Here is a 24,997-nt window from a genome sequence, read left to right on the forward strand (position 1 = left end):
CAAAAAAAAGAACTGTAAGCCCAGTTTCAGACAGAGCTTAGCAGAGCTCTCCACTCTAGGGCCAGAATCTTTAGGCTTGCCTGATGCCACGGAGAAAACAATACGGCATCTGTTTTCCCACAAAGGCACATGGCGACATGTTTCTGACTCTGATGGAGTCCTGGAGTGTAACCTCCAAATGACTAACAAGCACTGGAATGGGCGAGGGTGGGGAGCCCACTCTGTGAGTCTTGTTCATCCTCTTGCCACCGGGCAGCGAGTCCTTCCCCTGTGCAGCCCTCACAGTACCGCAGTTTTGCTCACGGCACAGTAGCCACACAGATCTGGGCTAATCTCACAGAAAAAATATTCTGAAGTTATGCACTGATCTTTGGTAAACCTGCCCTTGTCTGGTTTTACGTAAGAAACCCGCAAAGGGGTATTGAAATTCCTTAGTCATTTTCTTCCTGGCTTGAGAGATCTGAATTTTCTCTGTGCTTGAGCATTTATTTGCCACTTTATTTTAGGAAATGTGAAGTCTGGGGATGACCTCCGTTCTGTCACCGCTGCCTTCATAGTAGCAGCAGTTCCCTTGCTATTTAAGTGTGTGTGTTTAAGGAGAGGGTGGTAGGGATGGAGAGTAGCAGAATGGGGTAGGCATTTGGAAGGTAAAGAAAGAGGTGTTCCTGGTCCCAACGTCTGAGATGGGAATTCTCTTAAGGACAGCACATCAGACACCTTTGATGCACCTCAGCTCGCTCACCTGTAGAGTTTCTCTCCAGCTCTGAATGCTGTGACTGGTCGTAAACCCACTGGGCACAGTCTGTTCATCATTTTGTCTCTGTACGCTCTCTCCTCCCAAGACTCCACGTTGCCTACGTGTGTCCTCTATGTGTATCTGAGTTGAATGAGTGAATTTCTCTGCTTGCCTCATTTAAAACTCACCCAGATACATTTGATCACATCTTCTCAGTTAAATGGCCTGTAAAATATTGTTTGAAGTTGAAAGAATTACATATTTGATGCATATTTTTACTTATGTTATTTTTGTCAGAAGAAAGGGAGGGCGAGGTAAGAAAGGATCAAACTCTTCTCTCTGGTTTGCTTTCAAGAACTCCCCACTAGGATGTTTTAGAATTGCAAAAGTAGTAATATTACTTTATTATTCTAACATTAACAAGAGTTTGTAAGAAAGCATGCTGGTGATCACATGTAAGATAACTGGAGTGAAATGAAATCAAGTCTTTATGCATCCCAAGCAAAGCGAGACCGTCATCACAGGCATCCTTATTTCCAGCTTTTAAAACTCCTCAAGAGTGGGAATCATTTTTTCATCCGTAACCAATCAAAAGCATGAATAACCTTCTGGGCACAGGAGGTTCCCAGAACAAGCTTGAATCATCAACAGCCAACTTTGATACCAACTCCAAGTCTTTCACATACACAGCTGTGTGGCAGCCAGATTGAGGCTCTAGTTCGTAGGAAGCCTTTCAGGTCATTTTTATTAATGGCCACATCAACGGGCTGGAGGAGATCCGTTTGCTGAGGCGCAGATAAAAATTAGTGTTGTATTTCTTTCCCCCTCCCAGTTGGCTCAGTGGGAGATCCTATTAGTGTTCTAAAAAGTTATATAATTGGCTTGACACCCGCTGCTCACTTGGTGAGCCAAACTGGTTTTTAATGTTGAGAATACAAAACATGGAAGTGTCATCTTCATAACGCGCCATGCTCTCACTGATAGCCGAGAGCGTTTCCGATGACAGATCTGTAATAACGGTGATGATGAGAGTCACAATTAAATAGCACTCTGAGCTTGGAGCACTGTTCCTTCAGGCCTTCCTGAGTCCAAGGAGGCCCTCAGTGGTGGAGAGTATATAATACGAATGACATGTGTGTGCTGTCTCCTGGTGCAAAGGAAAGAAAGTTGTCAGAAATGCTGGTCAAAGCATCTGCAAAATGGGTGCTTTTGTCGTGTCTCCTTCCTCAGGAAATTCCCCTAATCCCACAGACAGGATTGCGTACCTTAGGCATTGTTTCATTCTTCTGCGTGTCTTTCTACCTTCACGTAAACTGTGATCTTTGATTTAACCGAACAAAGTGGAGAATTTAAATTATTCAGAAGAGAAAGAGATATGGGCTGGATTATCAAGAGAATTCTCAGCTCTTCATGGGTTTATTTCACTTTCTGAGGGTTATGGAGGATTCCAAAGCAGGCCCAGTTACCAGTCGCTTTGTCTCCTTCAAAAGCTCAGCTGGAGGGCTTCCCTGGTGGCGCAGTGGTTGAGAGTCCGCCTGCGGATGCGGGGGACGCAGGTTCGTGCCCCGGTCCGGGAAGATCCCACATGCCGCGGAGCGGCTGGGCCCATGAGCCATGGCCGCTGAGCCTGCGCGTCCGGAGCCTGTGCTCCACAACAGGAGAGGCCACAACAGTGAGAGGCCCGTGTACCGCAAAAAAAAAAAAAAAAAAAAAAAAGCTCAGCTGGAGAGTGCCAGTCTCCTCCTCCCCATCGATTCAAGCATTATTGGGATTCTTAAGGAGAAATAGAGACTTTTACCCCACTGAATGAAATCTTCTTATGTATGTTGGGTCTTATGGTTAGAATCTACTGTAGGACTCAGTGGAGGACTGGATACCTATACTACTGCTCAGGTTAGGTGAAGGCATAAGAAAGAACAGATCTCAGGGCAGGGGCTAATAACAGACATAAAGAACTCAATGGCGAAAGAGTGTACTTATTACTACTGTTGTTGATATTTAACGAATACTGACTAGAATGCTTGCTGTGTGCCCGGCCCTCCCATGCCTTCTCTCTGATCCTCCTACGAAGTACTTACTGTTTCTACCTTATTTTACAGAGAGCGATACTAAGACTTGGATAGTTAGGTGAATTGCCAGAAGATGTCATAAGTAGTCAGTGTTGCAAGTCAGTGTTACAGTTGACATGTGAACTCAAGAATGTTGTCTCCAGAATCCAAGCTATGATAGGCTTAGTGGACCAAGCAAGAAAAGTATGTTTTGTGCCCTTTGACTCCCCATGAAACCAACTCAGATTTCAGATAGAGGGTAGGAAAGGACATGAGGTAGAGAAGAAGCCAGTTATAAGGAGACGTGCTCCCTTGCCTTTTTTTACTGAAATACAAATAAGTCTGCTGTTGACATTACAGCAGCCTGAAGCACAGTGCACAGGTGCCGTAGCAGCAGCATTTCCTAACGACTTTTCCGCCACCCAGAGCCTTGGCGCCAGGCAGCTGAGCCCACAGCTCGTATTTAACGTGAGTCTTGTCCAGGTTGAGCCCACCCCCTGGATGCTGACTGTTGGCTCACTGCTCACGACAGATAGCTTCTTGGCCAGAAATCTCTTCAGTATAACAGACCCTGCTTCCCTCTCCCAGATTCATTCCTAACGTGACATCTGCTCTTTTAATCATAGCTCTGGCCCACATAGCTACTTAAATGCCCACAGCCCAGAAGCTCATTTTTTAGGTTATTTGGATATTTACGTAGGGTTGGTTAACTCCATACCTAGGAGTTTTGTCAGGTGTACTTACATTTAATACAATGTCATGCAGCTGGTAAGGAGGAATAGTGTACCATTTGAGTCAGTTTGATATCCTGAATATTTATTGAGAACTTACGTGGCAGACACCATGGGGAAGACATGACATCGCATCACGGCTCCTCTGGCCCATCCTTTGGATTCTGTTCTTTAGCTTAGAACGCCCATGATTGTTCACCTTTACCATCTCTTTATCTTTCTTATGGATATTTAGTGGCTTGCTTATTTTTGTTATCAACTAATTCTCTGACATTACATTACACTTGACAGATAATCAATGATTATTTTACTTTGCCTCACACCAATGGAAGGAGGCTCTCCTGATACGTTAATCATATTGGAAAGGGCCCCTTGACTTTTCTTTCTGAACCCCTACCCCCTCCCTAGTGTAGCGGCACTTATTTTTTGGACTTCCTTTATGAAAAGCACATCTGTCCACCTTACAGTAAAAAAACAAACAGCAAGTACTTTGCAGGATGTACCGTATAAATATTTCTGTAGAGTGAGAACTCTTCTTTATCCAGCCTGACCTCCTTCATTTTTATTTTTATTTTTATTTTTTGCGGTACGCGGGCCTCTCACTGTTGTGGCCTCTCCCGTTGCGGAGTACAGGCTCCGGACGCGCAGACTCAGCGTCCATGGCTCACGGGCCCAGCCACTCTGCGGCATGTGGGATCTTCCCGGACCGGGGCACGAACCCGTGTCCCCTGCATCGGCAGGCGGGCTCTCAACCACTGCGCTACCAGGGAAGCCCCTTGACCTCCTTTATTGTATTTTTACTTAAGAGATCTAAAAAGCTAAGTCAGTCCCAAAAACTTGTCAAAGATCAACAGACCTGGTTTAAAGATCAGTCACTTAAAAAAAAAAATCGTGAAGGAAATCCTTGGATATATCTTTTCAATCAGTGATTCTAAGATACGGAAAATGTATGAAACCTGCAGTCACGCTAAGTCCTTCACTTTGTGGTGCAGTTACACACGTGGGTGTTGATTAATAAACATTCCCAGCATGTTTTTCAGAATCACTGAATTTTGAGTTATGGCTCCAAATGGTTCCAAGACTCACACATGAAAATCAGTTTTACTATTTGACGATTTGTACAGCATGTGTTTGAACCCTGGCCAACGACTGTTTGGAGCATTTGGAATAAGATATATTACACCAGTCTGCTTTTGAGTCTTGTCCTCAGATATGCCTTTTGTGGAGGAGACAGCGTGGCACCATTGCAGGGTAGCCTCCATGATTCAGCTACGGGTCTTTCCAATTTTGGTGAACTGCGGATACTTGGAATTTTCCAATAAGGACGGTTGGATTTCTGGGTCATCAGTGCCATTTTATTTACTTTCTCTGGGACTGTTGAAGGGATGGTTTCTTCCTGAAACACTGTAATGAGTGCCATACATTAGTGCTCCAGAGGCCAAGAACAAATTTAGTGGTTGCTAAAGTTTATTGTAAATGTTAACTTTTAAAGATTTGCCAGGATCAGATGAGAAGGAAGAAGGCATCACGCGGTGGCTGCGTTTTAAGGGCCACTTTACAGTAATAAGAGTCATGCATTCAAGAGCATCACGGGGGTTTTCAAAAGGGCGTCCATGGAAAGCAGATAAGATCAACTACAGATTTCCGTCTTCCTGCTCGTGGCGATCTTCAGATTTAAAAAAGAAAATCAATTTTGTAAAAATACCTGTAAACACTTCCAGGTATTTACCCTCACTTTAAGTCATATCATGCAAATAATGAACTCCTTCACAGCCCTTTGCCTTTTTGGAATATGTTAATCTGAATGAAGCCTCTCACACTCTGCTCTCTGTGCCGTTTCAGCCCTATTAGGTCCAAGAATTGGAGAATCACGTAATGCCAAGTCTCAGAACACAACAAGTGGTTGCTTTTTTTTGGCCTTGAGAGAGGTTTCGAATTTTTTAATTTTTGTTTTCACATTACCCTGAACAAAGGTCCTGTCCTAATCCAGCCTCCTGACAAGTGTGGCCTGATGTACTCTAATATACATTTATTTCCTTCAGATGCCCATCAACAACCTATCAAATGCCTAGTAACAAGATTATTTTCTGTGCAGCTGTGTATTTTATAAAGAGCCATTTGCGGAAGTAATTTCAGAAATGTCCAACTTGAGGATTTATGCTATCTTTGACAAAGGGTCATCCACACTAGCTTGTAAATACATTTAATTGTAGGCCATTTCTCTGAAATGGATCAAAAGGGGAAATATTGCTCAACCTCATTTATCATTAAATATAATTGTCTTCAGATCTTACCTGTGGAAAAACCAAGGAGAACTATGCTTACATTTCTAACCTAGAGGACACTGGAATTAACACTTATTATTCACTAGGCCTTTATAGTTTTCTCCTTCATTGGATGGGTATTTTGTTTTATTTTTATTGAAGTATAATTGACGTGCATTATATTAGTTTCAGGTGTGCAACATAGAGGTTTTTTTTTTTTAATTTATTTTATCTATGGCTGCATCAGCTTTTTATTTATTTATTTATTTATTTATTTATTTATTTATTTATTTATTTATTTATTATTTTTGGCTGTGTTGGGTCTTCGTTTCTGTGCGAGGGCTTTCTCCAGTTGCGGCGAGCAGGGACCACTCTTCATCACGGTGCACGGGCCTCTCACTATCGTGGCCCCTCGTTGCGGAGCACAGGCTCCAGACGTGCAGGCTCAGTAGCTGTGGCTCACGGGCCCAGTTGCTCCGCGGCATGTGGGATCCTCCCAGACCAGGGCTCGAACCTATGTCCCCTGCATTGGCAGGCAGACTCTCAACCACTGCACCACCAGGGAAGCCCCAACAACATAGAGATTTGATATTTGTATATTTTTGTGAAGTGTTCGCCACAGTAACATTTGTCACAGTACATAGTTACAGAATTTTTTTTTCTTGTGATGAGAACTTTTAAGATTTATTCTCATAGCAACTTTCAAATATACAATAGAGTATTATTATTTTAAAAAAATTTTATTGAAGTATAGTTGATTTACTGTGTTGTGTTTCTGGTGTACAGCAAAGTGATTCAGTTATACATATATATGTATTCTTTTTCATTTTTTTAATTATGGTTTATCACAGGATATTGAATACAGTTACCTGTGCTGTACGGTAGGACCTTGTTGTTTATCCATCCTATATACAGTACTTTGCATCTGCTAGTCCCAAACTTCCAAACCAATGCTTCCCCCCTTCCTCCCCCTTGGCAACCACAAGTCTGTTATGTGTGTCTGTGAGTCTGTTTCTGTTCAGATACATTCATTCGTATCATATTTTAGATCCCACATATAAGTGATATATGGTATTTATCTTTCTCTTTCTGCCCTAGTTTGCTGAGGATGACGATCTCTAGGTCCATCCATGTAGCTGAAAATGGCATTCTTCTTCTTTTTTATGACTGAGTAATATTCCATACAATACAGTATAATTAATTATAGTCACCCTGCTGTACATTACAGCCCCATGGCATATTTACTTTATAACTGGAAGTGTGTACCTTTTGACCCCCTTCACCCATTCTCCGCACCACCATCTCTGGTGACCACCAATCTATTCTCTGTGTTCATGAGCTTGGGTTTGTTTTGTTTCTTTGCTTGTTTTGCTAATCTTTAATGTAGCTTTCCCTGGATTCAGTTATACATATAAATCAATAGGAACATTACAAGAATAGGAAAGTTAAAATAAAGCGTGGTTCTTGCTCCTTTTGTGATCCCCTAAGGTTTAAAGACTTCTGTTTTCATCTACTCACTTTATATTTATTGCAACTCTACTAATGTTCTTTTATGGCTGACTCTCTTGATTAGTAGCACAAATTCTTTAAAGCTTTTAAGCAAAAAGTTATCCTTTCTGTGTTCTGAAGCAACAAAGTTTGGTGTTCAGCTCAGCACATGTGCAAGTTCTTGGCCAGACACAGAGCTTCCTTTTGAAGTTCAGACAGCCTGCAGCCCACCTGCCTTAGCAGCTAGTTAGCCAGCTCTCATGGGGAGGACATAAGTCAGTCTCCTACAGGTTCACAGCAGAGTGTTACCTCTGCTTCCCATGTGTGTTTTAGCTCACGTGAAAGATCTGTGTTTCATCAGCACACAGACCATCAGACTCCTTCCAGTACTTGCCAGAGTTCAGTCATGAAATCGCCCATTGCAGTACTTGGCAAAGACACTCTGGGGGCATCAGGAAGCTGTCCGCGTAGGCCATTCATTTCTCCAGGTTCTTTGAGCTCCCTCTACTGAGGTAAATCATCAGGAAACAATGTACCTTGGCTATATTATTTCAGCTCCCAGCAGAAATGCCATCATTCAGGTAAGATTTAATATTGTGCCTTCAGCACATGGGAGAAAAAAAATCCCATCTTTTGCACCACATAGTTGAAGACATTTGTATGAAAAAAAGTTTCTGTCTTTTACACCATAGATCTGAAGACGTTACTCAGTGTCCCTGATAAAGGGGCTTTCATAAAAAATGTCTCCGTGATATTAATGCCAAGGGGGGGAAATGTGCCTTGCATGTTTCCTTTTTGGTAAATTAAGAACTGTGTCATGCAGTATTTCCTTTTTTCGTCTTAGCTGCAAGCAAACAGAGCTAAGTTCGGTGCGCTGTTGGAGTACTTGACATCTCAAGCATGTGTAATGTTCCCTTTAACTAATTTCTGTTCTTTTCAATAATCAAATGTTTGGTTACATACTTGATTTATTTTGAAAGTACTTGCATCCTTTTTTTGCAAGAATTAAACGAACCAAATCAATAGTTAGCAAGGGAGATGATACTTGGCCATAATAGAGTTTGTAGCATTTGGTGCTTTAAAGAAGTAAGCTTCCATTGTCTTGCAAATTTACTCATTCTGGAACCCTGTAAATACGTTCAGCCCCGCCCACCTCCCCACATACTATATCCAACTGCATAAATACACCTGCCTTAACCTGATGTCTAGAGCCCAGTTGCACATTTATTGAATTCATGTCTTAGGGGTACCTTTATGTTTTTATTGTATAATTGACTTGGCGTGTTGATGCAGGATCCTGATTCATTGAAGAGAGGTTTCCATCACAAAAACATTGATGAGTCTGGGTTTTCTGCAGTAAACCCTAACACACTTCAAACTTTCAGGCACAGATGTTAACAAAGGCTGCTTCTATACTTACATCAGTGGATTATAATCAAGAGGCATACACAAAACCCCTAAGTAAGAAGTGTGCTTAATATTTTTTTCCTGCTACTAAGACACGTGAACTCCGACTCGACTAAGTTTCTGTTCTCACCAGCCCTACACTGCATCTCCCTTTTCCCTGTGGGTGAACATGGGTTCAGTAAATATGTTCGCCGGACATTCTGAATGCTGAAAAGGACTGCTACCCATGAAATATGGTTCCACAGTCTTGACAGGAAGCAGAGCCCTTACACAGGAATCTGTTTGCTCATGATTTACCACAGCTCAGATGTAACACAACTGATTTTGTACTGTGTAGGTCAAACATTATTAAAATTTTACGATTAGGCTCTGAAGAGAATATGACAAAAATGTTACCATTTTAAAATTTCTGGGTGGTAGGTACATGTGTATTTGTTTTGTTACTCTTGGCACTATCCTCTGTGTCTGTCATGATTTTTGAAAGCATGTACTGGAGAAAACCGGACCAGATGTGTGTGTGTAGGTTGGAGAGTGGATCGGGTTGGGGAGAGGGAACAGCTGTATCCTCTTCTTGGCGGGCATGGAGATTTTCAAGAGGTTTCTGTTAAAGAACAAAACCTTAACCTAGTGTGGACTCTTGCCAGATGAAAACTATTGTTTGTAGACAGGAAAGGCGATTATTTATGATAATTTTTTGCATGTGATTTATTCATAGGTGTCAGCCTGGTAGAGAGCATCAGAAATCTCTGTATGCAAGGCTCTGCATATGCACCTCTAATTTAAGTGTCTGCTGTGTGAAATCATAGGCAGCCAGATTGTCTGCTCCCTGCGGGCTGCAAATCTAAAAGGGTCCTTCAGCACGCCCCACAGCAGTGGGAGGCTTCAGAGTCCTTAGCCTGTGGTTTTAGTTGCAGAAAAACCTGCAGACAACCAGCACGTAAGGTCACATTTTTTGGTGTGTCAAGATACCTTATTTAAAGGAACCCGTGTCTGTGCGTGTGCAGGTGTGTCCGCTTGCACATATGCATGTGTATGTTTGTCACCGCTCTTGTTTTTTTTTTTTCTTTTCTTTTTTTTTGGTTAAAGGGAACAGTATGATATCCTGATCTATTTGACATTGATCATGAGCTATGTGATGCTGCATGGCTTCACGTAGACTAGAATTCTGGATGCTACGAACTTATATACTTTCTAGACTATAGGCATAATTCTGGGTGTCGAGGTATAAGGCTGAGAGGAATTTTCACTTTCACTTTTTAGGACACTCACTGGTCTAAAAGGCTCTTTTGAGGCAAGTCAAATGCAAGGCCAGGGGTTGGAGGGGAGAGGGAGGTATAGGACTCAGTTACTATTCTCACACTCCTGGAGCATGTGGCTTGTGGTACGTGGAGATACATACGTATAGGAGAGCTTTGGTTTCAGGCAGGCCTTTGGGGCACGGTGCTGGTGGGTACAGCGGTGGCTCTCCACCTTTACTTCTGCCATCACATCCATCATACGTGAAACAAATTCCCATCAACAACACTGTCATTGCATGCAGTAATTCTTAACTAGGGGCAGGGGGTTACTGGGGGCAAAAACTTCTTTCTTTAGAGATTGTGCATCCGTCCCCTGCCTGCAGCTTGAGAACCACCAGGTGGAGAATAAAGAGCAGTCATCTAGGAATCTCAGTCCCTGGTTTGGGTGTCCTTTCCGCCACGAGTGGCTACTAAGATAGGGCTGATACCTAGTAGGTGATCAATACGGATTTAGGGAGTGTTGAGTGAATTAACCAGCTGTGTAGCCTTAAGCAAGCCACTTAATCTCTGTGGCTTCTGTTTCCTCACCCGAGGAATGAGGGAAATGGATTAGATGACCTCCAGGGCCCCTTTCAGTTGTAAAATTATATGATTCTGTGATTGGACCTTTACCCCAGAGGAAGATTAATTTGACAGGAGTATGAAGGATGGATAGAGTGAGAGCCAAGAGGTGGGGGATGCTCCTTCCTCTGAATCAGTCTGATATTTCCTTTTATGCCCCTATTTTTAAAGCACGCGTTTACCTTGGGGTCTTCCCGGTGATTTTACGTAGATCAGCTGTCATTCTCTGGGCAGATCGTAAACTCATTCAGGACTGGAACCATGGCTTTCTGCCCACTTCTGTGTGCCTCAAAATTTAAGGCATCACAATGCCTGTTAGTGGCGTGAGGGAGCCACGTGGTGCTTTCACACAGTTCGTTTAATCTGTGAGGGAAGCTGAGGAAACTGCAGGTGAGGCAGGGGAAGCAGCTGGTGAGGGTCTGAACTGCAAAGTGAGCTTGGATGAGTCCAGGTGAGGCTCCAGCTTTTACGGCAGTCTAGTTAGCTGACTTAAAGACCCCGTTCTGGGAAAGCCCGGGGTGAGGTAAACGTGGCCTGGCCATAGGAAGCTTCTTTTTTCTCTTCCTGATTCTTTTGTCACTGGCCTTACGCTGTAGGTGTCCTTCAACTTATCGCTACGTTGGCATTTTTCACATCTCATGAAGTACAGCAGTTTTCTTCCTGGGCTACACATTCATCTACCAAAGGTCACACCCTGAGTACTAGCTCTCTCACCTTTTGTGGCCCTTTTCCCTTCTGCTGTACATCTTTAGTTTTAGCAGCAGCTTTCTCTGTGTATATCTGCATGGTGCCTGTGAGTGTGGATAAAATACTCTTTGGTCATTAAACCATTTATTCTCATGTGCAGCAGATAATGGTGGTGACCTGCCCTTGGTCAGTAGTAGTGGCGTCTTAGAGAAATGGATGACCTGAGAAACTTGAGGAAGGTATAGCCCACGGGTCATGGCAGGTGGCTGGTCATGGTGGGGAGACGGACAAGAGCAGGTCTCAGAGGGTCATGCTAAGGATTTGGAATCTTGCTTTAAGAATAAGGAGACGGAAATGGAGTTTTTCAGCAAGGGAGTGACCTGACTGGGTTTTCAGGTACAAGCTGACTCTTTCAGGTACAAGCTGACTCTTTCAGGTACAAGCTGACTCTCCTCTCCTCTGGAGACCGTGAGCTTGAATGTGGAGAGACCAGTTAGGAGCCCCTGCAGACTCAGGGCGGGGCTGATAGAGCCTCAGGTAAGGGTTGTGCGCTGGCAAAGACGATGTGTAACGTTTATTAAGTTCTAGATCTAGTCCAGACGTGCTGTTCAGACACCTGCTTTTGGATATATCCTTTACCCTCTCTGAGCCCCCTCCAGTTCCTCATCTGTAAAACAATAGGGGTAATAGTCATCCCTACCTGAAGGGTTGTTTTGAGCATGGAATGAGGTGACACATGTGAAGCCCGAAGCACGTACCAGCAGGTTGTAAATGTTATTAATGATTATTTTCCCCACCTCATAGTTGAGGAAACGGATTCCAGAGGCCAGACAAGCAGCAGGTGGATCTGAGCTCAGACCTCTCTCCACAGTTTCACAGGCTCACCTCCTTAGCACCTCGCTGCCTCCTGTTACGGAGAGGTGTCCTGTGTCTCTTCCTAAACCCGTGGGAAAGGATGTCAGGATGTCAGTTCAGTGCCAAGAGTAGGAAAGAAGCAAGCTGAGTGATGCTCCAGCTGACTCCTAGCCCAACATGTTTGAAAGGTCCCCATCCTGCTCCCGAGAGGGGGAGACGCTCTAGGGGTCCAGGAGTCCCTCTGGACTTCCTTGGACACCAGCAACTTTCCCCTCACCTGGCATGTTGTTGGCTAAGAAAATCCCCTGCTGCTTAGGAGGGAGGGGCCACCTCTGGATCCTGGGAAACACTGTACCTACTGCCCTTACAGGGATCCTGAGTGGTGTTACTCCAACTACATCCTTCAACTTCAGGGCTTGGGGAACTGGTTGACTTTCAGCCTCACTCCAGAGCACCCTGTGATGGAGGATACACAGCGCCAATGGCACTTAGAGTTTATGATGCCCTTTGGCAGTGAGTGGTCTTTGGACTTCTAAGCGTTTTGCTTCCATCTGGTTCTTGGGGGGGGTGCATGCGCCCCCATGTGTTTGTTGGCACGGACTAAGAGACATTCATGTGCAGCTGAGGAATGCAAATAGTTCTGAGCTGGCCTTTTAGTTTGGGAGCCCTCCAAAAGCAGTAACTCTTTCAGGTTGTCTTGACATGGTAAATTAAGAGGTGCAGGAAAGTGCTACATCCTGGAAAATATATACTTCAACTGTCCAGGCCTCCTGCACCTCCACCACCAGGAAGGGTACGTGTTCACTCATGTGTTTGTCGTCACCACCCTCTTAGCCAGAGGCCTCCATTGAGTGTTCACTGTGTCCCTTGCAGATGAATTGAAAGAGCAAAAAGAAAACCCCTACGCATGCCAGTCTGTATCTTGGAACTTCTCACTTTGAATGGACATAGCAAAAAATAAAATTTAACGAAATTAAGCCCCAATCCTGCTTCGTCGTAACCGGGTGGTGCTGAGTAGAGGTTGCCCCCTTTCAGTGGGGAATAAGTTTTCCGGCTGGCGTAGTCCCCACATTTCCCTGGTTTTTGTTTTAAATACACTTTCTGCCATACTCCTTTAACGTTCCTGCAGTAGTGCTTTCAAATTGCTTGTGAGAGTATAAATTGATACAACGTAAATGAAAGGGAATTTGACAGTATCTAGCAAATTGTAAATATATGTATCCTTTGACCAAGCAATTTTCTTCTAGAAAATTTATTTTTATACTCACATATTTGCCACGTGACATAAGAACAAGGTTATTCATTGAAGCATTATTTATAATAGTGAAAGACTAGAAACAATCTATTCATAGACTGGTAACTGGTTAAAGAAGGATATGGCATACAACAGAATACTACGTCGCTATAAACGAGCAGAAAAGAATGAGAAAGCTCTCTGTGAACCTATACGGAGAAATTCCAAGGTATATTATTAAGTTAAATAAAAGGCAAGGTGCAGAGCAGCATATAGAATGCTACTGCCATCTCCCACTTGAATTAAACAGGCTAGAGGGAACTCTGTATGTGTATTTGCTAGAGCACACGTAGAAAATCTCAGGAAGGATGCACAGAAAGCCTACAGCATGATTGCCTCTGTGAGGTAGACCAGGAAGATGAGTGACAGCAGTTGAGAGGGCTAGATTGCATGGAATACCCTATTGTACTTTTTGATTTTTAAGCGATTCTTAAGCCATATGATTGTATTACCTATTTTAAGAAAGAAATTTTTCTGCCTGAGCCCTGTAGGCATTTGCGTCTGTGATGCAGTGTATACTCCAATAAGAAATAAGGGATTGTGCCTTACCAAGTTTAAGAGTTGGTTGTTTTGGGACTTTTTTTTAGGATTGAAAGAGTTTTTTTTAATAAGAGTTATTAAAGGTCCCCTGGGTCTTGAAACTGTTGCTCTCAAGTTATTAACGTTTCCTCTGGAAAGTTGCACAGACATAGTGTCTGGCTTTAAATCATACCTATTTTCAGCTTCCCTTACATCAGGAGTATCTTGTGCCATATCAATTAAAGTAAGTGTCCTTTCAATTAAAGGTGTTAAGTATGAGTCCAAAAAAGATTAATTCTTTGTGAAAGGATGACCTTCAGTAGTTAGATCCAATTAGGCAGTTTTCCAACTATATTTCATCCTGATGGGACAAGTCTACTACACACAATGAATCACTGTGATCTTTTCAAAGGTGGGTATTTTAGGTTCAGGGTCATAAAAGAATGACGTGACTAGGCAACCTCCATAACTTGAGCCACCGTTGATGTAGATCAAGATTATGGATGTTGGGTATGTATTACTTCTGTGGGATTGATACGTAAAGAATAAGGATGTGCATCATGATATGTTGGATGTGGTTCTCATACCTCTCCGCTCATGACCTTAGTAGAACAAACTAATTTAGACAAGCCTGATCAAAAGAAAAAGAGGAAAGGAACAATGGCATAAATTATGGTCACACCTAATTCCTTTTCTTTTTTTTCTCCTTCTGTCATTTCATTATTAAACACACTATAAATACTTGCTTTCCTAGTGATTATTTTTTCTTTTTGAATTGTTGTCCTAATTCAACCTTTGCTGATGCACAACACACAAAACGAAGGTGTAAACGAATGCTTGCTGATCTTTTTACAGTAGCATGTAAAATGTTGGGGAATATTTGTTTTCACTCAAAAGTTAAAGGGAATCGAACATTTGTATTTGCATTAGGTATTTCCAGTATGGAATTGTTGCTCCTCACTCTGCCACTCATTAACTTTGTAAAACAAAACCATTGAATGTACTCACCAAGAAATGGGAAACAAGTAATACCTGCTTTGTATATTTCAAAGGTTTATTATCAGGATCAGATGAAATCTGGTATCAGTATTTCTCAAAGTGTGGTCCTGTAACCCCCAGGGGGTCCTTGAGACCCTTTCAAGGAGCTTATGAGGTGGAAACTATTTTTATAATATTAAGAAAGTATCGGCCTTTTTCTCTCTCATTGTTTCACATACATACAGTAGAATTTCCAGTAGCTGGCTACATGATATGTGATATTGCAGCAGATTGAATACAAAGGCAAATATAAGAATCCAGCTACCTGAAGACAGACATTACAGAGGTTTACAAAAATAGAAAACAATGCATACTTTTCACTGATTTGTTTTTCTTTTGGAAAGTAAAATAATTTTATGTAAAAAAAAATTTTTTTTGACATTAACATGTGATGGCTGATTATTTTCATTTTCAAGTGAATTAATAAATATTTTAAAACTTATCAGTTTTAATTCCTAATACAGTAAGTATTGATAGATACAACCGACATAAACAAAAGTTCCTTAGGGGTCCTTGATACTTTTTAAGAATGTAAAAGAGTCCTAAGACCAAAAAGTTTGAGAACTGCCAACGGATATGAAAACACTGTGTAATGTGTGGTGACATTGTAGTTTATGAAGAAAATTCAGGCAACATGCAGACAGCCCTTCCAGTGCAGGCACTGGTTGCTCACTCCACCTCCAGGGCAGGCTTGCTTTCCCTGGGGTCCAAGATGATCTCTGAACCATCTACAGTTGCCTGCAATTTCACGTGTCGGTCATGTGTCTGCTTTTTTAGTGGGAGCATTCACAATTTTCACAGTTTTCAGATTCTCAGAAGGTCCTGAAAGAAGCACAGCTATAGGAATTGCTAATGTCCGCTAGTTCCCATTCTGTCTTCGAGAGGAGTAACGATAAAGTCGTGGTGCGGACACCCGAGAGGAGATTCTGAGGTTCCAGGCTCTCATGTCGGTAGCCTGGGCTTGGTTGTCTCTGGAGTTCCTGACCCTTTACCTCTCTGGTTGTGGGAGGTATTAGACTTGGGTCAGCTTCTCTAGGCACTGGGAGAAGGGCTTTCTCTCAGTTGGTACCATGCCTTTGTCATCGTTCTGGGCCTCCTCACACTTTGTGTCATAGGATGTGGTAGGACATCAAGAACCACCATCAGGCTATGGACCAAAAAGGGCCCATAGACTGACATCATCAAGATTCGGGCACTGTACCTAGAGACCAGGAGATATTACCAGAGTTTTAGAGTATCAAAGGGTTTGATCAGACTTGCCTGGCACTGGAAGGAGGATGTTCAGGGCTTGGTGTTCACACCATCTCTGTCTCTGTCTCTGGCACTCCTGGCAGCTGAGCAAAAGGTTGAATGCATACAGAAATTACTATTTCATATGTCCTACTGCAGTTTCTTAAAAGTTTTTTTTTAATTAACTTTAATTCTAGCATCTGTCGAGAGTTACTCATAATATTTTAGTGTTCTTATGAGAAAATAAAGCCATTCTAATCATAACTCACGGGCCCTTACTGTTATGTCTTGAAATTAATATGAATGGAAAAATTGTATCTTAGATACTTATTTGTTCCATATTTCCCCAGTGTCATTTGATATTTTGATTGAATGTACATATATGTGTCTATTGTAGTTTTATGTAAGCGTTTTAAATTTCTTAAAAGTTTTATATATTCAGTGGGCAATTTCATAACATTCAGAGGTCCCCCTCTATTTATTTAGATAAAATTTTTAACAACAAAATACACATCTTATTCTGGACATTTTTGTTGTATGATTTAATGTACAGTGCTGTTGTGAAGTTTATCGCTAAGGCTATCTTCCTTGTTTGTTTCACTTTTAAAAATAATTTGAGGGGACTTCCCTGGTGGTACAGTGGTTAAGACTTTGCCTTCCAATGCAGTGGGTGTGGGTTCGATCTCTGGTCGGGGAGCTAAGATCCCATAGGCTTCACGGCCAAAAAACCAAAACAAAAAACAGAAGCAATATGTGACAAATTCAATAAAAACTTTAAAAATGGTCCACATCAAAAAAAAAAAAAACTTAAAAAAAATAATTTGATAAAATATTATTTTCCCAGGAAAAAATATGAAAAATGTATTGAATACTATTTATGCTAGACTAAAAGCTTCTGAAATTTTTAATTATGGAATTAAATTTAAGATTACTGATTTAGTGTAGATTTTATAAAAGGAACATTTAGTTTTGGAATTTTGTGATACAATCATGTTTGTATAAGGTAAATTCAATCAGTTAAACAATATCTCCCTTTATTCTTGTCATAACTGCCTCTTCTAGTGGAAGAAGTATTTAGAAGTAACCCAAAACTATTAAATGCTATCTATATGTCAGTAGCATCTTGTAAAAATTGGAATACATTTAGTTTGGTTAAACTCTGCTTCATTAGATTTTAATGTGCTATTCGTTATGTATTTCAGGAACTCCAGAAAGGAACTTAATGATATACGATTTGAGTTTACTCCAGGAAGAGGTAAGCTTTAATTGAAATTATCATTTTATTGCTACCAAGAGCATTTCAGAAATTGATTACTAGCATGTGGTTATAATTTGCTATTCAAAAATGTGTTCTCTAAAAACAAAGGAGGGCAGGAAGGAAGAAAGGAAGGATTTGCAATAATTGTGGGGAATCCAAACCGAACCCACTACTGACTGCATGAATTCCAGTGACACGTGCTGCACAGAATATACGCACTTATAAATTACATCTGTGAGCTCAACCATGAAAAGAAGTGCTGGCGTGGTGATTCGGGGCCTAAAGGACATTATGATGAGTGTGATGAGACGCGCGTAGCAGTCTTAATTAGGGTTGAGCAACAAACAGTGACATCAGACCAAAAGGTAGCATACTTTGCCTCTCTGTTGTCGGTTCAGATTACACGAAGCCTGTGCTGAGGAGTATCTGGGCCTCTACTTGCTGCAGGCACCGCTAGGAAACTTGGTAGGAACAGTGCTAGTCTTGCAGCTGAATATAATTTTAGTATTTTGAGTAGTTATTAAAATAGTTTCAAGGCTAGACTGGTTGCTCTTTTAGCGCCTGGATGCCTGGAAGTCATTGAGCCATGTCCTGTTTCTTGGTGTCTCTAGCACCTGGCAGGTGCCTGGTATGCACGAGAATCTCAAGTCATTTTGGTTAATTATTGGATACAGGCTTTGGAGATCACGACATCAGTTGTTAAACAAAAATTGCTCTTTGCACTCTTTAGTGCATAACCAAAACAATCTAGAGAAGTGAAAAACAGATGCTAATGCTAAGACTGGAGCTGTTGACCTTGATCTCTGGTTTCAGACTTTTATATACATGAAAACAGCTTCGATGTCTCATTAGTCTTATACATTTGAACATATTAATATATGTAAGCTAATAACATTCTCTATTTTATGTATTAGAACTCCACGTAAATTTTTATTCAATTAAATAAATTGTATTTGCTAAAATTTTGAAAACCCGAAACTTTCTAGCTTGATAGCTAGTCAGTCAGTTAACTGCTTGACCTCCCTGCTATTATCAACTGTAAGAAGCCACAAACTCAAATGCTTACAGGAGCCAAAGTGAATGGTGGGAACTTCAGAAAACCAAAGAGTTCAGTCTAAATACATTCGGGTTCAGTGCCCACCAAACAAAATATGTTCCTGGGCCATAGGTGGTCAGTCATAGATTCATTGGCCCTGATGTCTAGTCCCCTGTAAACACAAAGATTTCATGATTTCCAGTATATTTGAATTAAACATATCTTTTTACAAAAGAAATGTGAATAAGGCCCTGGTGAATTTGCTAACTGATCTTTCTTTCCGGGGGCAGTCTTTGACAATTTAGAGTCAGTCTGTGAAATTGAACAGTTGCCGGTTGCTGTTATCAAAAAGCTGTTTTGTCATAATATAAAGATATGGAGCAGCCAATACTGTAATAAAATCTAGCAGTTATATAATAAATGTTTCAAGTATAGTAAGTAAAAGAATTCTTATTTTAAGGGTTTCTTTTCATCTGATTGTGTCAGATTGACAGTGGCAATAAGAATCAATTCTAATTTCAAAGGTACCAAGGAAATGAATTTCTGAGTTGAGGATTGCTGGGGATAAGACGGCCTTATCAGCGTTACCTGGCCCTTTGTGCTAGCTTTGGTAACCTCATTTGCCATGGTTAGATTCAGAGTCTCTGCTTTTGTGGCCCAGACAGAAACCATAGTGCTCGCTTCCTGATGATAGCTGGCCTTCCCTGGGGAGCGAGCACAGCCGTTTAGTTTCAGAAACACCATAGCTATATCACTGTACCTCTGTGATTACTGATGCTGTCTGCATTTGAGATGTTGTTTGCGCTCGATCTGTGCATGCATACCATGTGTACTATGTCTCTGGCGTATACACAGATAAATATATACGTCATTGAGTGTGTAATATGAACATATCAAATATTCTGTCGTCATTTGAGGGCAAGCCCTTTGTGTTTACTATGTTGCTGTAATGATCTAGAAAGCAGGGCGTACGTGATTATGATTATTTAACCCGTTTACACATTAGGAACGTCAAGCAGCTTAAAGAAAAATAAATTACCAATTACCTTCAAGTTTTTGTTCTAAACTATTACTGATATGTTACTTAACTTGCATGAAAAATAACTGCTTAATGGCACACACACAGACAAGGAATATTTCCATTTTGACCAACCAGCACAACCCTTTTGCTATTTTAATATGACTCATTTGGTACCCAAGAGTCCTGAAAATAGTCAGAGGTGCTGTACACTTTGCTCATTTGGGAACGTTAATTTGCTTCCGTACGGCTTTAGTGCTAGCCCTCAATGTGACTTTGTTGATTATTCCATTCTCAACTACTTTCTTTGATTATAGCTCCTTACTCAAGTGTAAGATCTCACTGATACTTTAGAGATGGTGGTAACACATCCAGTTGCTTTTAACCACTGACTACTCTGTGCCCGGTGTCTACGAGGCAGGCACTTTAATTCAATAGGCTTCTTTTCCTGCAGTTTCTAGTGGCATCCAGGGAGATGGCGATTGTGAGGCTGAATGTTCTAAAGCTACATCATTTTCAGAGTAGAGCCTTTCATTCTGCTACCTTGGGTTCCATGCTATGAGAGGTTTTATCTCTGAGAGAATTTTATAAGGTGTTTCTTGTACTTCTGACAGTTAAGGACAAGGCCCAAGATAAGCCCACCTTTTTTTTTTTTTTAAGCCCACCTTGTATGGAATTTCATTGTTTAGTAAGAGTCCTATGTTTTTCTTTTCCATTTTCTTCATTCCATTTCACTGAATGAGTAAAATGATAGAATACCACAGATTCTCTGAAAGTACAAAGAATATATATCAGCTCTCAAATTTTTATTGGAGATTTAGGAAATAGGGCCATGTATGAGGGAGAAAGAGCACAAGGGTGTAAGCAGCATTTCACGTGACCTTTGGCTGCCTCATCATCATCAATTACCATTTGCTGAGTAATTACTATGAGTCAGACCCTGGGCTAATAAGCACATTAAAGCCCAGTGTGAAAGATAATTATACCTTCAGCTATGTGCTCACGCAGGCGCACGCGCACACACACACACACACACACACACACACGCACACACACACACACCCCCTACCTGAGCCCACTTACATAATCACCACATGTGAAACACAGGCTAAGCAGGGAAACCCAGTCTGTGTTGAGGGCAGGCTTCAGCATAGCAAACTGCAATTCAGTTTAGGTGCTTGTTTGATTCAGGAGCTATGCTTTCCCAGTTTCTTCTTATCCAGCTATAGTATGGGCTATTTGTGAGAATATCAGGCCGCCATGGAGACCATGTCATCTCCCTTGTGAAAACATAGGGGTTCATAATGGTTCTTTGAGCACATGGCAATTTATCAATTTCCCTTTACAAAGTCTTCATACAGACTTCTCACTATTGTCGTGTTCGTCTATAACCTCTCAATTAAGTAATTTCAGTTATATTCACTTGCTACAGCCTGTTCAGTCCCATCTTTATGAGATTGCTAACTCCTGTCACTTACCATTGAGAAACTACATTCTTTTATCCAACCACATTTTCTAAGAGAATGAGTCTGTTGCTATCAAATGATCAAAGTCATGTTAAAGGATTTTCTTAATAGCATAAATTTAAAGAGCTCATCTTAATAGTCCAACAAGCTCATAGGCTGTTTGTACCAAATATAAGGTTGTATCAAATGCTACGTCTTCAACGTTTGCCATAAATTCTAACTCAGTAGCTACTAATGATAGAAAAGGATTGATGGTGGCTGGAGTTTACCTTGGCAAGAAAGAAGAGCAGTGTTCATAGGGAACAGTTATGAGCTAACTTCTAGAGGGGCATTTGAGAATAACTCAGATAGTAGACAAAGGGTAATAGTTTTTTGGTTCAACAAAAATGAAACAATAAGTTTGTAAAACCTCTGTTGAATAAAGAGCAGGATGCAAATTGTACGTGGCAAAAGTATTTCACATTTTGCTTCTGATTTTTCCTCCTGATAGAATCTGAATTGTTGAATTGAAACACACATGGATGATTTTTCTAAATGAAAAATCTATATTTTACATTGTACTGGATTTTGGGGTTTTATCGTATGGTTACTGATACACCTTCATTTCACGTTTGGGCAGATACGGCAGACGGCGTTTCTCAGGAGCTCTTCTCTGCTGGCTTAGTCGATGGTCATGATGTAGTTATAGGTAAGTCACTTTTTAATGCATGTAGTGTCATTTTGTTGATACATCAAATGGAAATGCACTTAGAAACAAAAGTTTTCATAAAGGAATAATTCTGTGAATTTCTGAAAATTTCTTGAATTCTTATCTTTTATGTGAAATAGGTATATTTAAGAGTCATATTTAACTTCCTGTTTCAAAAGCTCTTAAATGTAATTCTGTCCCATTTGTCTGGATGTGATTTATCCAATGCAGAACGTCACTTATTGGAGATAAAACAAAGAACCTAGAAGACCGAAACGTCCATGACATAGCAAACCCAAGATACTATAAATTCCATGCAGCAAAGTATGGGAACTTCTGAGGTCCTTTCTCTGAGTTTCTCTATTCTTTTTCCTAGCTCTTAGTAAGGTTCATTCATTATAAAGTTTTAAGGTTGGTTAGGACTTAACGATCATTCAGGCCAGTTCCACCATTGTGTAGACCAGGAAGCGAATTCCTAAAGTGATTCAGTGGTTTGTCCAGGGCCATGCAGCTGGGTTGTGGCAGAACCACCACACTTTGAGACTGTGGCTCTTTCTACTACTTTTAGAATCAAGAAAAGGCTGCGTTGGAACTAGGGGAGCCTGCTAGCTCTAGGCATGCTGACAGGAGCAAGAAATGACTGCTGGCCAAGCAAGGCAGAAAAGCTGTGTAGAGGCAGAAAGTGTCATCTAAGAAAAAGCATAGCCTGATTCTACCTAGGGTGAGGGTGAGGGTGAAGGGCTCCACACTCTTCAGCAAATTCTGAGTTTATGAAGATTTTATAATGTAGCCTATTACTGCATATTGGTAATGAAGACCCTAAGTAATAAGGATGAGTTAATATTAATTATGACATTATGTTCATTATATTGTTAATTATATATAATTATAATAACACTATAATAGTATTATGGTAAAAGTTTCTTTAAAAATATTCAAATCAAAACCAATCCCTGAAATAGCCTGGGCCCCTTAAATGATATGTTTTAACTTTTTAAAAAAATCACATACTTGAAATAATCCTTCCCCCAAAATACTGGAGTGTGTCACTAAGAGGGAGCTTGAGGTAGATATACTTACCCATCAGAATAGTTTGTTCTGGGCTTCCCTGGTGGTGCAGTGGTTGGGAGTCCGCCTGCCGATCTAGGGGGCATGGGGTCGTGCCCAGGTCCGGGAGGATCCCACATGCCGCGGAGCGGCTGGGCCCGTGAGCCATGGCCGCTGGGCCTGCGCATCCGGAGCCTGTGCTCCGCAACGGGAGAGGCCACAACAGTGAGAGGCCTGCGTACCACAAAAAAAAAAAAAAAAAAAAAAGAATAGTTTGTTCTTAGAATCTCTATAATATACATCATTATAAAGTGAATTGTTTGGGCTTCCCTGGTGGCGCAGTGGTTGAGAATCCGCCTGCCGATGCAGGGGACACGGGTTCAAGCCCTGGTCTGGGAAGATGCCACATGCCACGGAGCAACTAGGCCCGTGCACCACAACTACTGAGCCTGCGCTCTAGAGTCCATGTGCCACAACTGCTGAAGCCCGTGCACCTGGAGCCCATGCTCTGCTACAAGAGAAACCACCGCCATTAGAAGGGTGCGCACCACAATGAAGAGTAGCCCCCGATCTCTGCAACTAGAGAAAGCCTGCACGCAGCAACGAAGACCCAATACAGCCAAAAATAAATAAATTTATTAAAAAATAAAGTGAATTGTTTTATGTAAATAAGAGTAACAGGGAGTTTAGTGGGAGATTGGAATTCTGACTAAAGAATTAGTACCTAATATGTTATTGGTATACAAATATTCATAAATGTAGGTACAAAGATATCTTTGTAATTAGAAAAAAGTAAGCTTTTCCTGATTAATTACACATGAAGTGTACACATTGGCCTCACAAGGGAGCTCTGTTTCCTTTGCCAAGTGGTACATGTGTAAAGAGATAGAGACATATTTTAAAGGAAAGTGACATGCACATGGACCTACAGGTGTGTGTATATATTTCCTTGTATATTGTCTTTCATACTTTACTTTAAAACCTTGTGAGGTCCCATGGCCAGCTGAGTTCTTCCCTCAGTTTTCTGATCAAAGTGAGGGGAAGATGAGTAATAAGATCAATTCAACTTTGGCATCTATTGTATCAGTAAGTTCCATCTCAGAATTCTTTATGTTAACAGTTGATAAACGTAGATTCTCTCATTTGAAAAAATGAGCACACACCTCTGTGTCTTAGTTTACCTGAAGAAATAAGGAGAAAAGTTAACGGCTAGATCACGATACCCTGTAAGGTATTGGTATATTTTCCTTAAAGAGAGCTATGGTCCATACCCAAAGCAGCCAGAATTTAAAATTAATTAACAAATAAAAAATAATTTTAAAACACCCACTAATGTCTCCTATTTGGCAAAAAAGTTGAGGAGCACGTGGTCTTTTGATTTGAGGTCATCGTGGCAGGTGGTAGGGCGCAGGAAGAATGAAAGAGATTCGTGGAGAAGTATCAGGTCACATCTTTATTTAAGCATGATCTTGCTTCAGGCCTACCGTCAAATTTAGTGTACTTCTTTTTTCGCCCCAGGCTCAGCTAAGCTAGAGGATTTTGGATTGTTGAGTTTTTTAAAAGTGGAAATTAAGGCATAATTCACATCCAAATTATTGAGTGTGATTTAAATAACCAGAAAGCTTGGGGCTTCCCTGGTGGCGCAGTGGTTGAGAGTCCGCCTGCCGATGCAGGGGACACGGGTTCGTGCGCCGGTCTGGGACGATCCCACATGCCGCGGAGCGGCTGGGCCCGTGAGCCATGGCCGCTGAGCCTGCGCGTCCAGAGCCTGTGCTCTGCAGCGGGAGAGGCCACAACAGTGAGAGACCTGCGTACCGCAAAAAAAATAATAATAATAAATAAATAACCAGAAAGCTTCTGTTTTTCTATGCTGTATTTATTCTTCCCCAAATTTTTTATTTTGCCTTTTTCCCCTTCTTAGAGCTGAAGTGTAGAGTGTTGGAGTGAGACTGAGCGTGTGCACTTGTTCCTTATCTAGCAGTACTGACCACACCTCACAGGGACAGCTCACCTAAGAGTTACAATGTCTGCATATTTCATTTGATCATCACATCAATTCTATAAGGTAGAAAGGACAGGTTTTAATCAATATTTTATGGACAAAAAAGGGAGGTCAAAAGAAGTTTCTGGGTTATTATAACTTGTCATAGTCCCTGAACTTGGATCTTGTGATTCCAAGCCCAGAGCCTAATCCTGAACCTGACACTCTGTGTACAATTAATCCAATATCTTTAGCCTTGAAGAAGGGACCTAGATAATTTTAACTGGTTTCGGTGTCTCTTGGGGGGAAAAAAAAAAAATAGCTTGCCCTGTTTTTCCTGTATCAGT

General features: G+C 41.3%; 1 protein-coding gene across 4 annotated transcripts in view; it reads left to right on the plus strand.

The window, feature by feature from the left end:
- STK39 (serine/threonine kinase 39) overlaps positions 1-24,997 on the plus strand; it is a 482,653-nt gene that overhangs the window by 405,921 nt on the left and 51,735 nt on the right. For all 4 annotated transcript variants that reach the window (XM_033860055.2, XM_019922315.3, XM_033860054.2 and 1 more), the window contains 2 exons: positions 17,359-17,411; positions 21,554-21,622. In XM_033860055.2, coding sequence (XP_033715946.1) covers positions 17,359-17,411; positions 21,554-21,622 — 122 coding nt within the window. The remainder of the gene's footprint in view (positions 1-17,358; positions 17,412-21,553; positions 21,623-24,997) is intronic.

Source organism: Tursiops truncatus, chromosome 7 (assembly GCF_011762595.2).
Source record: "Tursiops truncatus isolate mTurTru1 chromosome 7, mTurTru1.mat.Y, whole genome shotgun sequence".
In the NCBI taxonomy this organism is placed as follows: Eukaryota; Metazoa; Chordata; class Mammalia; order Artiodactyla; family Delphinidae; genus Tursiops; species Tursiops truncatus.